Source organism: Pinus tabuliformis, chromosome 7, assembly GCF_031772625.1.
Source record: "Pinus tabuliformis cultivar Carrire ecotype Pingquan chromosome 7, CPIR1, whole genome shotgun sequence".
In the NCBI taxonomy this organism is placed as follows: domain Eukaryota; kingdom Viridiplantae; phylum Streptophyta; class Pinopsida; order Pinales; family Pinaceae; genus Pinus; species Pinus tabuliformis.
The window spans coordinates 28,404,041-28,414,544 of record NC_142293.1 but is presented as its reverse complement, the minus strand read 5'-3'; the positions used below and the strand labels follow the sequence as shown (position 1 = coordinate 28,414,544).

Genomic DNA, 10,504 nt, shown 5'->3' with positions numbered 1-10,504 from the left:
CAATTTGTCAAGTAAATGCAAATAAATTCATATTTCCATAAATACTTGTCGGAATCGGATAATCTTTAGATCAATCCTACACCTCTCGACAAGAGGAATCTAGGAAAAATATCAGCTGCCATAAATGAGATGACTCACATGGAATTTGTCCCTAGTTGCCAATTTTAACATAAGGTAGAGAGAGAGAGAGAGAGAGAGAGAGGCATATAGTAATGGAGTTGGAAGGTGAAAAAAGAAAGTGAGAGAGTGAGAGAGAGAGAATTGGAAAGTGAAGAGAGAGAGAGAGAGAGAGGGAAAGAGAAATGGAGATGGAGGGAGAGAGAGGGAGAGAGGAGAGCAAGAGGGAAGAAAGATAGAAGCGAGGGAGAGGGAGAGAAGGGGAAGAGAGAGAGAGAGGGAGAGGAGGGAGTGATAGATAGATATATTGGAGAAATAGAGTGTATGTTTTGCGGGTGATATAAAGAGACCGAGGGAGATAGAGATATAGATGGAAGGTGAAGAAAAAGAAGAGAGAGATGAAACAGGGAGGGGTGGACAAAGAGATTGATAGATATGGAGTGAGAGAGTGTGTGTGTTTGCGGGGGGGGTGAGATAAAGAGACAAAGAATGAGAGATGGAAGGAGATATAGATATAGATGGAGGGGAGAGGACGGGGGAGAGGGAAGAAGATTTGTTGCATTAGATGCATTGATTTCAATGTAGATGGTGATTTCTAATCCTATTTGATTGTTTGCACTAGATGCATTGGTTTTAGTGTAGATGTTGATTTCTAATGATATTTGATTACTTGCACTAGATGCATTGATTTTAATGTAGATTATTTCTAATCCTATTTGATTGTTTGCACTAAATGCATTGGTTTTAATGTAGATGGTGATTTCTGATCCTATTTAATTGCTTGCACTAAATGCATTGATTTCAGTGTAGATGGTGATTTCTAATCCTATTTGATTTCTTGAACTAAAAGGATTAATTTCAATGTAGATGTTGATTCTAATTATATTTGATTGCTTGCACTAAATGCATTGATTTCAATGTAGATGGTGATTTCTAATCCTATTTGATTTCTTGAACTAAAAGGATTAATTTCAATGTAGATGTTGATTCTAATTATATTTGATTGCTTGCACTAGATGCATTGATTTCAATGTAGATGATTTCTAATCCTATTTGATTGCTTGCACTAAATGCATTGATTTTAGTGTAGATGATGATTTCTAATCATATTTGATTCCTTGCACTTGATGCATTGATTTCACTGTAGATGTTGGTTTCTAATCTTATTTTCTTACTTGCACTAGATGCATTGATTTGAGTGAAGATGTTGATATCATATTTGATTACTTGCATTAGATGGATTGGTTTCAATGTAGATGTTTTTTTTCTAATCCCATTTGATTTCTTGCATTAGATGCATTGATTTTGGTATATATGTTGATTTCTGATTTGATGTAATTAGATGTATGATGGTATATTAATTTCAAAGTGATTGGATTAATAGTGTGCATTGATTTCAGTGTAAGCACAAAAAATTATTGACAATGTACATTTTTTTGTGTTATAGTAATTCAATCTATTAATATTGGAGAACAAGATAGACAAGGTATGATGTTTAGTACAACAACTCAGGCCAAATATTTAAATGGTTTACGATTTTCATATAATCGATATGAAAATATGACAAAACTAACAAGGGTGACAATAAGAATAGTAGAAGAAAATAGTTTGAGATTGATCGCAATGAAGACTAGTTGTAATTGACTACATTTTTATTATTCACATTTTCTATCATTCAACATTATCACATTGTCACTTTGCATTCAAAATTTTTATTTCATCATTTTTCATCATTAAAGTTATTGACAGTATTTACCATCTCAACCAACTGAGATAATTAGGGAAATTTAAAATTAAAATGACCAAACATTTTTAAAATGGTTATATTAATATTAGATGTATTTACATATTAATGATAAAATTAATCATATGTTCAATAGATTTTCCTTCGCTGCACACGACTGAAACCAGCCTAGATCCATTTGAACTCTGGATCTATCAAGAGTTGAGTGGGATCAAATCTCTCAAGGTGCAAACCTTTCCTCAAATTTTGCACTCAAAAAAGAGGTTTGCACCTCGAGAGGTTTGATCCCTCTCGGCATTTGATAGATCCGGAGTTAAGATGGATCTAGGCTGGTGTATTTACAATGAAATGAAGATTAGTAGCTAGAAATTTGTTAATTGCTATACAAGGTGTTTGTTCAATTGGGTAAAACTCACAAAAATACAGATAATTAAACTTAAATTTTCCCTAGAATATGTCAAATTAAATGTCAACACTGAAAATGGTTAAACTGACATGTGTGTATATGTTTTTGTAATCTTAAACTTTTTTATGAACTCTTTTGGAAAAAACCTGTCCTATTAAATTCACCACTGCTTGAGATTCAAGTAAATTTGAAATCAAACATCGTGGCTAAGCATCAAATATATTAACTTGATTGCATACTTCAGGACAGGCTACTTGCCACAACTCCATACTAGATATGAAAGAAGAATGATACTACTGCCATGCCTTGAGTTTACTTATTAACAGAAATAAGTTTTCAAGTTGTCAATGCCAAAAGAGACTCTGTTCTGTGAATGTGTACAATCATTTTGGCAAACAAATGAAGAATTTTTGCTATACAAATATTTCAATATAGACATGTCATTGCAAGCAATGAAGGGAGATTGACGGTGCAGTTTCAGATGGGTTTGTTTCAGGTCCCGCCATGGAGCAGCACTGAATCTTCATGGAGCCTTCTATGGTGATCTTTCCATTCCAGAGAGCTTTGCATGAATCAAGCCATTGCAATCTTCATTTCGTTTTAGGTATTGTGTTTTTTTCATTTTCTTCCTTCTGCTGCCCTGCCTCTTTTGCATTTATAATTTTCCTGGAGAAGGCACCCCAGCACCTTGCTCCAGCTCCATTCTCCATGCAGCAGTGAAGCTGCCTCAGAGTGGAGTCTTCCGAACCCAATCTTCTTAGATTGATCAGCTAGCCTATCTTCTCAAGAAAAATAAGTATCAGAAGCTCAGGATCATGCCACATGAAGCCTTTCAACAGCAGAAGCTATAGTTTTTAAGCCTGAAATGAGCAGGGCATATTGAATGCCTGATTAAATCAGCACTAATATGTCATTTTATAGACATTAAGCCATCAGAAGAAATGATCACAAAGTGAGTGAAACAACAATGGAGAGTCCAAAACAGTGTGCTTGACCAACTTCTGAGATGATATCTTAAGCATTTTCTCCAACCCTCTCGATATGAATCTTGATTTGAAAAAGGACCATGGATAATGGGGATGGAAAGTTTGGGTAAAGGCTACCAGGTTTACCCTTGCAATTTTGACACAGTTCAGTGTTCACATAGATCAGGAACTGGGTGCACCACTGTGTCATATGCACGACTCTGAATAGATCTGCATCTTAACAAGTCACTGCCTGCCTCTGTCAACCTGCAGATGATGGATTTTTCATAGGAGCAGCCCTTGGATTACAAGAATTCTCCCTTTAATTGCAAGATCTGGTTTAAACTGGGGCACCTTGTATTTCTATGCCCCCAGCACAACAGAAACAAAACAAAGAGATTTCTGAGCCTCTGTGATCAGCAGCTAAGCATGAACATTTAGCTCATTCATACCCTTGGAAATTGCAAATAACAGAGAGAGCAGATTCTAGCTCCTCCTCTCCCATATAAACCAGAATATTCATCGGAAACTTAAAAGACAAACAGAAAAGAAGAGAACAACAAAGAAAAAAAACAACAAAAGCAAAGGCGGCTGATTTGAACCCCTTTACAGCTCTGGAAGAACAAAACACTCTCTAACCCAACCAGGATAAGGAAAACAAGAAACCTGACAACTCATAGGTTTCGCACCATGTTCAAAAGAACGTAAACAGGAGATGAAGTAGAGCAACAAGAAGGTCCAAACTCCAGCGTATGTAAATGAAACTCTATGCTGAACTCAAGCCTGTGACAAGATCCTGATCCTTCGTCTCAAGAGAAAATAGCTACAGTCCTGGTCCCGGTCTAATCACCCCACATCTATGCTGAGTTGAATAACAGGAGCCAGAAATGCAAGATAAGATCAATCCTAAGGCCAAAACATCAACGACCCAATACCAAAATAAGGATTTGAATTAAAACTATGGAGGTTTCACTCCTCCAATGCTCATAATCAGAGCAAATACTGTTAAGTGCATTCTCCATGATAAAACACATCTGAATGAGGAAACTCCGTTTCATCTAACCCTTGAGTGCCTTGACATAAGGCAGCCCCACATGTACAAGAATTAAAATAGTATGTTTTACCAGTCACAAAAAATGTGTACACGTGACTATCATGGTGGACAAAATACTTGGAATGAGAATCAGGGCAGGTGAACACCCTCTTGGGTGTCAAAATAGATATAAAAAATGGGGATAAAAAATAAAGAGACTCCACACAGCACGAGTTAAGAACACAATATATAAATGGAATGAGATTCAATCATGTTCATGATTAATAAAATGTGATACAAAAACCCTTCATATTATGTAATGGTGTAACAGATGTGACCTTCACATTAATGACCTACTAATTATATTAGTATTATAAATGACCATTAACAGCAATGAAGTCGGGCATCACATCGAAGAGAAGTCATCTGCTCCTAACAAAGTCTAGGCTCATCCAATAATGTCAGAATTCATACTGCCTCCTGTCCAGCTTTGACAACATCTCTATATTTGGTCTTTGTTTCTCACTCGACCAAGCAACAGGCCCTGAGCAAAGAAAATATACATAACCCGAAGTACATTTCAATTCATCCTGTTCTCCAACCTAGTTAGATTCAATGTATCTGACCAATGTAGACTTACCCCCATAAGTGTATTGTATACCAAACTGATAGATTACCTTCAATTGGTGGCAAATCTACTTGGAATTATTTTTGTGGTAGTGCCTTCTTTAATGCGAACCCAAAGGCACCCATGTCCGTCCTTGCAATGACATGAGCTGACAAAAACTGTAATGCAAATAACCCTAACCCTAATTATGACATTGGCTTAAGGTACAGTTCGCTAAGAAATGTCATGAGCAACTATTGATGTCATGAAAAATATGGAAATCCATCATAATGCAAAGGTTTTGAGGTGACTTCGAACTAGTTCTACAAGAAATCTAAAAAGGCTTCATGATCCTTAGCATAGTAATGAAGCTAATGATTTCAATGCTAACGACCTTCGTGCATGAGCAATCAAGGATAGGGAGTCTTCACTCCTCAGTGTTGATACCATGTTAGACGACATTAAGCATGACAAAAAATAAATAGGCTTTGCACCGCACAAATATATAAATGCAATGATCCTAAGTATTCTTTTTAAAATATAAAGCAATAAGGAGAATGATGGAGAGGAAAAATTGAGGTTGTAGAACAAGAAATAGTCATCTATGTCATGAAGTTAAAAGTAATCTTATTTGAATTTGATGATCTTAGCTGAGCATTACTCGTTACAATTTTCCAGAAATAAAATATAGACATAAAGATGTAAATATTTGAGCCACCTCGAAAATAGAATGACAATGTATCAAACGTGCAAGATTACACCATTGATCATAAATATAGAACAATGAACTGTAGTTTTTTCATTCGATGTCATCAAAACATAATACAGAGATAAGATGACAGATGGGAATGCTAATGGCAAATACAAAATAGTGTTCTGTGACTTAAGACAGAAACTGAGAAACACCATTGCTCAGAAAGCTTACTGTTTTTCAACCACTACACAAACATTATTGTTCACAAATTTTACCGCTTTTCAACCACTAGAAATTGGATTCACAAAGAAACTACGAAGTCTTTAGCTAGATTTCTGACTGCAGTCTTCTGCAGGAAAAAACATATAGCCAGCTAATATCCAAATGTCATCCAGAATCATTAAGAATGAGAAAGCTGTGTGAAGGACATATATACAGCAAACCTGTAAGATCAATCAGCAATGGTAGACGATCCAGCTCAATACTAACAGCAATCGAGCATATCATAGTTATTGGGCTGAAATGTGCAGTCATGAGAAGAGGTGGACTACCCAGATCAAGAGATCAACCAAAGGCTACAAAAGAGCATTAAATTGCCAGCACCTCAACTGGTGCTATGAAAAATATCAGTTAATGTTGTGAAGAACAATTACAGTGAACATGCATGAGATCTTACTTAAGGAGCATGTTGTGATCCAAAGAATTGTGCATCTTGGAGTTACAAGATGTTCAAGGGAAAGAAATTATTAGAAGAGGTGGACTAGCAAAATCAAAAGATGGTCCAAAAGCTACAAAAAAGCATTAAATTTCCAGCACCTCCACTGGTGCTATGAAAAAGATCAGCTAATGTTGTGAAGAACAATTACAGTGAACATGCATGAGATCTTACTTAAGAGGTATGTTGTGATCAAAGAATTGTGCATCTTAGAGTTACAAGATGTTCAGGGCAAAGAAATAATTAGATTGGTGAAACTTGTGGCCCATTTAGGCAGGGAGAGACAGTGGCCATGTATGTCACTCTGGAAATGTTTTCTATCATACATATAAAGGTTAGGCATGGTATATTCTGTCTTCTATATAACCAATCTACCAACTATTGGCTACACTTAGTTAACACAATGGTAGTTGATAACATGTAATGTTTAAACATCTCCATCATTTTTTCTGAGTCTTTGACACATTAAAATTATCATGATGGAATTCAAATGCTCAATAGAACTATCAAAATAAAAGCCAGACTATTACCATGTTTAGCATTGCCCTGTTATGATTTAAAATTTCTAATCTCTTGGTATCAAGAATTTACATATAACTGCTTGTACAATGTCCAAACCCAAACGAGAATGACCAATACAACGCTCAATATTATTTCTCGTCAACTTAAATAATGCATAAAATATTCTCCTTGTTTCTGCTGCTGCCTGAAAGCTGACAGATCCAACACAAATCGCAAGTCTAATGTATTATAAAAGCACACAAGTACAATGAACTGCCCGAGAATAGATATTGCATGCCAAAGCTGGATGGGAAAAAGTGTTTCCAGGCCTTTAACAGAATCAAATGGCATTCTTAATCTTGGATTTGAACTCTGCTAAAAATTGATAACAGAAGCAGAACAGAACATAAGATAGATCAAGGGCAGAGAAAATATGACTTGCTCACATATCACTGCTATGAATCAGCATTTCCCTTCAATCTGAAATTGCTTCAAAACCAGCCAAAAATGAGAATTCCCAAGTTTTGTTTCAAGCTGCTGTATAACCAGTAGTAGAGCAAAACTTCATACCGAATCACACTTTTAAGAATTCTTTCACATGGAATAATCTGGCTAGACATTGCAAAAGACCTTGCGAACCCCTTGGAAAGTATTGAAATAAACAAAGCTAACCAGAACAACACAAGAACTTTCCAGTTTGTTTCGTGGTAGATTCACTTTCTGCTTCATGCAAAATGACTGTTTTTCCATTAGTTAACTTTGACTCAAGTTTCTGTTCCTGACATGACAATACTTTCCGACTCAGAATGTTGTAAATTTCTTTGACAACTGTTTGAAAAGCTACTTGGACATTTGTAGAATCCAGTGCTGAGGTCTCTACAAAATATAAGTTCTGAGCCTCTGCCAATGCTGCTCCTTCTTCTGTAGAAACTTCTCTGGCATCCATAAGGTCGGTTTTGTTGCCAACTATTACTGTAACCACATTCATATCAGAATGCGCTGCAGAAAAATAGGCACAAATGACTCATCAATACGAAGAAAAATAAGCCAAGAGAATATAATCAAACGAAATGCAGAAACAGATGAATAACCAAGGATCATGAGCAAAACAAGGGGCAATTTAGAAATGGCAATAAGACAGGAAATCGAGAAAAATAGGATCAAAATACATATTACAAGAACAAATAAATAATTACAGAACTTGGAATATCGATAATTGGTGGACTGATCTCAATGTTGAGCAACTGAGTACTTTTCATTACTCAAAGTTCAGATCCCAACAAAAAACTTAGGAAACGATACAACCTTTGGTCACCACCAGATATAGGATAAATTGAAGTTAGATGGAGCTACAAAATACAACCCTGGAAAAGCAGGTAAAGGAGAGGTTATACAGAATGTAAAAAATGAAAGTACTCTGATGTATACATTAGCACTCACTAAGGGAAATGTCTTAACAACAAGGCTGAATTTTGAGCAGTTACGGATGAACGCTTTATCTGCTTTTGAAATGGTTTGTATCAGCTGGGAGTTGGAGATCCAGCCTGATAATTACTTGAAGGGCTTGGTTCAGGTTGTGCAAATTCAAAACACGTTTAAGGAGATTCGAACCAAATCAAATACTGCAGAAACTGGGAGCAAATATGGAACCAGCTACAGTGAAAATTTGCCAAAGTTAAGAGAGAAAGATGGAAAACGAATTGAATTGGAACAATTTGAACTCTTAATTTATATCGAGTAAGGAACAACCAGGAATGTCGTATCGATTAGGAACGGAGAAGGCAATAGAAATACCAGAACTTCTCGGAAAGACTTTTAAGAGGGCAAACACGATGCAGAAACACAAAAAGAACAGAACTGTCTCTTTTAGATGTTAATACTTACTGTGCAGCTCATCGAGCCACCGAGAAATATTGTCGAATGTCTGGCGCCGACTGATGTCATACACGACAAGCGCTCCCACGGCTCCTCTGTAATATGCCGAGGTCACGGCCCTGAAGCGCTCCTGGCCGGCCGTGTCCCAGATCTGTGCTTTGATCTCTTTGCCATCGATTTCCATGGTCTGTGTCTGAAATTCCACTCCGATCGTGGATTTGGAATTGGGATAGAACTCGTTCCGGGCATATCTTGCAAGTAGATTGGATTTTCCCACAGCAGAGTCGCCTATTAAAACAATTTTGAAGAGGTAATCTTCTGGTTGTTCTTCACCCACATATGACATCATCTTAAAACCTAAAATGTATCTTCAATAACCACAATCGACCGATTCAGGCCTCGACGGAGGCAAGAATACTACGGAAGAAACCGAGCTTTTGAAATGCAGTTGATAATGAATTTATGTTTAAGATCCGAAAAGCACCATTCAAATGAACACTTAGGGCTGGCCGCAACAACAGATGAGCAAGCACAAAGAAAGGCTTGATACGAAGAAAACCATGGAACAAGTAGAAGCGAAAAATATTGTCCTCAAGTATCAAAACTTAGCTTTATCAGCAAGGAATCCACAATAGAGTAGAGAAATGGATTTGGAAAATTCTCAAAATAGAGTCAAATTTCTATCAAGAGCCAATGATAATGTGATCAATACATGTCCTAGTGTCTCCGGAATAACAACTCTGCTACGAAAAGCAAGAATCTTGATAAATTTCCAGAGAAGCTGATTTTCCACATGTCCTAGGGTCTCCGGAATAACAACTCGGCTACGAAAAGCTAGGATCGTGACAAAATTGCCTGAGAAGCCGTTTTTCCGTTAAAAATCAGGTCCGTGCCGAGGTTGCAGCTCTTCATACACTAAAGATCTACAGTAATGACATACGTATTAAATAGCATATCGTGATAAAGCTGAATCTCAAAAAAAAACACAGAAACAGAAACTTCCTGCCAGAAAGCAAATATACGCCCGAAATTGGGCAAATGCTACGAAGTAAAACGCTAGATAGCAAAATCGGACACAAATATAGCACACCTACACAAAATGCCGAATTTTTTTACAATTTTTTGTGATCGATTAAATGAGCCGTAAAAAAACAATGCCAAAAAAACGGAAGAAAAATAGCGCACACGTTACCTTGCAAGACCAGAAAACTCACAAAGAGCACTTCGAAATTTGATGTCCCTGTAAAGATTTAATTATGGTTGCCAGAAGCTTAAACACAAAGACAGTCCAGTGTGGAGTGGACTGGAGTCATGAGCCAGCTTTTCTTTAATGTAAAAGTTGCCAAATCCGCAGTGGGGCCGAGACAAAAAAAAATTAAAGCGATAAATTATTTACTTACTGTCTACAAGATCGGGCACGTATATCGAAGACACGGAAGGGCTTCTCTATCATTTCCCCGCTTTTGCGGGCCTTTTCGCACATTCGCTTACCAGTCTGTGCCTTCCTCCGTCGTCATCGACAGCCCAGGTCAGAACACACAAAATGCGACAGATATAGACGCCAACCAGCGTTGTAACGACATTTTATATTTTACGGACATAAACGTTTTTTCAGCGTCGGTGCCCTCATGTGCTCTCTTTTTTACTCTACGCGACTGCGGTCCAACCGCTAAATTTGGGGGAATTGCGTGACTACGGTCTAGCCGCTAAATTTGGGGGAATTATGTGATAATGTGATAGTTGGACACCTTTCATGTGAAGGCTATTCTCGCTGAACTGCCAGCGGAAGTTGCACGTTGGACCCGTTGGCCTAACAGACTGGACTTTGTAAGCATATGTTGGTAGCC

At 37.2% G+C, this 10,504-nt stretch overlaps 1 protein-coding gene across 4 annotated transcripts; it reads right to left on the bottom strand.

Moving 5' to 3' along the window:
- Positions 1-6,781: 6,781 nt before the first annotated feature.
- LOC149244947 (ras-related protein RABA5a-like) lies at positions 6,782-10,243 on the bottom strand. 4 transcript variants are annotated; one of them, XM_089457631.1, is made up of 4 exons: positions 10,058-10,243; positions 9,850-9,897; positions 8,667-9,580; positions 6,782-7,781 (listed from the first exon to the last, which is right to left on the bottom strand). In XM_089457631.1, the coding sequence occupies exons 3-4, from the start codon at positions 9,004-9,006 to the stop codon at positions 7,450-7,452; spliced, it is 672 nt and encodes a 223-aa protein (XP_089313757.1). In that variant the 5' UTR covers positions 9,007-9,580; positions 9,850-9,897; positions 10,058-10,243; the 3' UTR covers positions 6,782-7,449. The 4 variants fall into 4 exon arrangements, with proteins under 4 accessions (XP_089313757.1, XP_089313755.1, XP_089313758.1 ...); XM_089457629.1 differs by having other exon boundaries at positions 9,850-10,243; XM_089457632.1 differs by having other exon boundaries at positions 9,872-10,243.
- Positions 10,244-10,504: the final 261 nt, after the last annotated feature.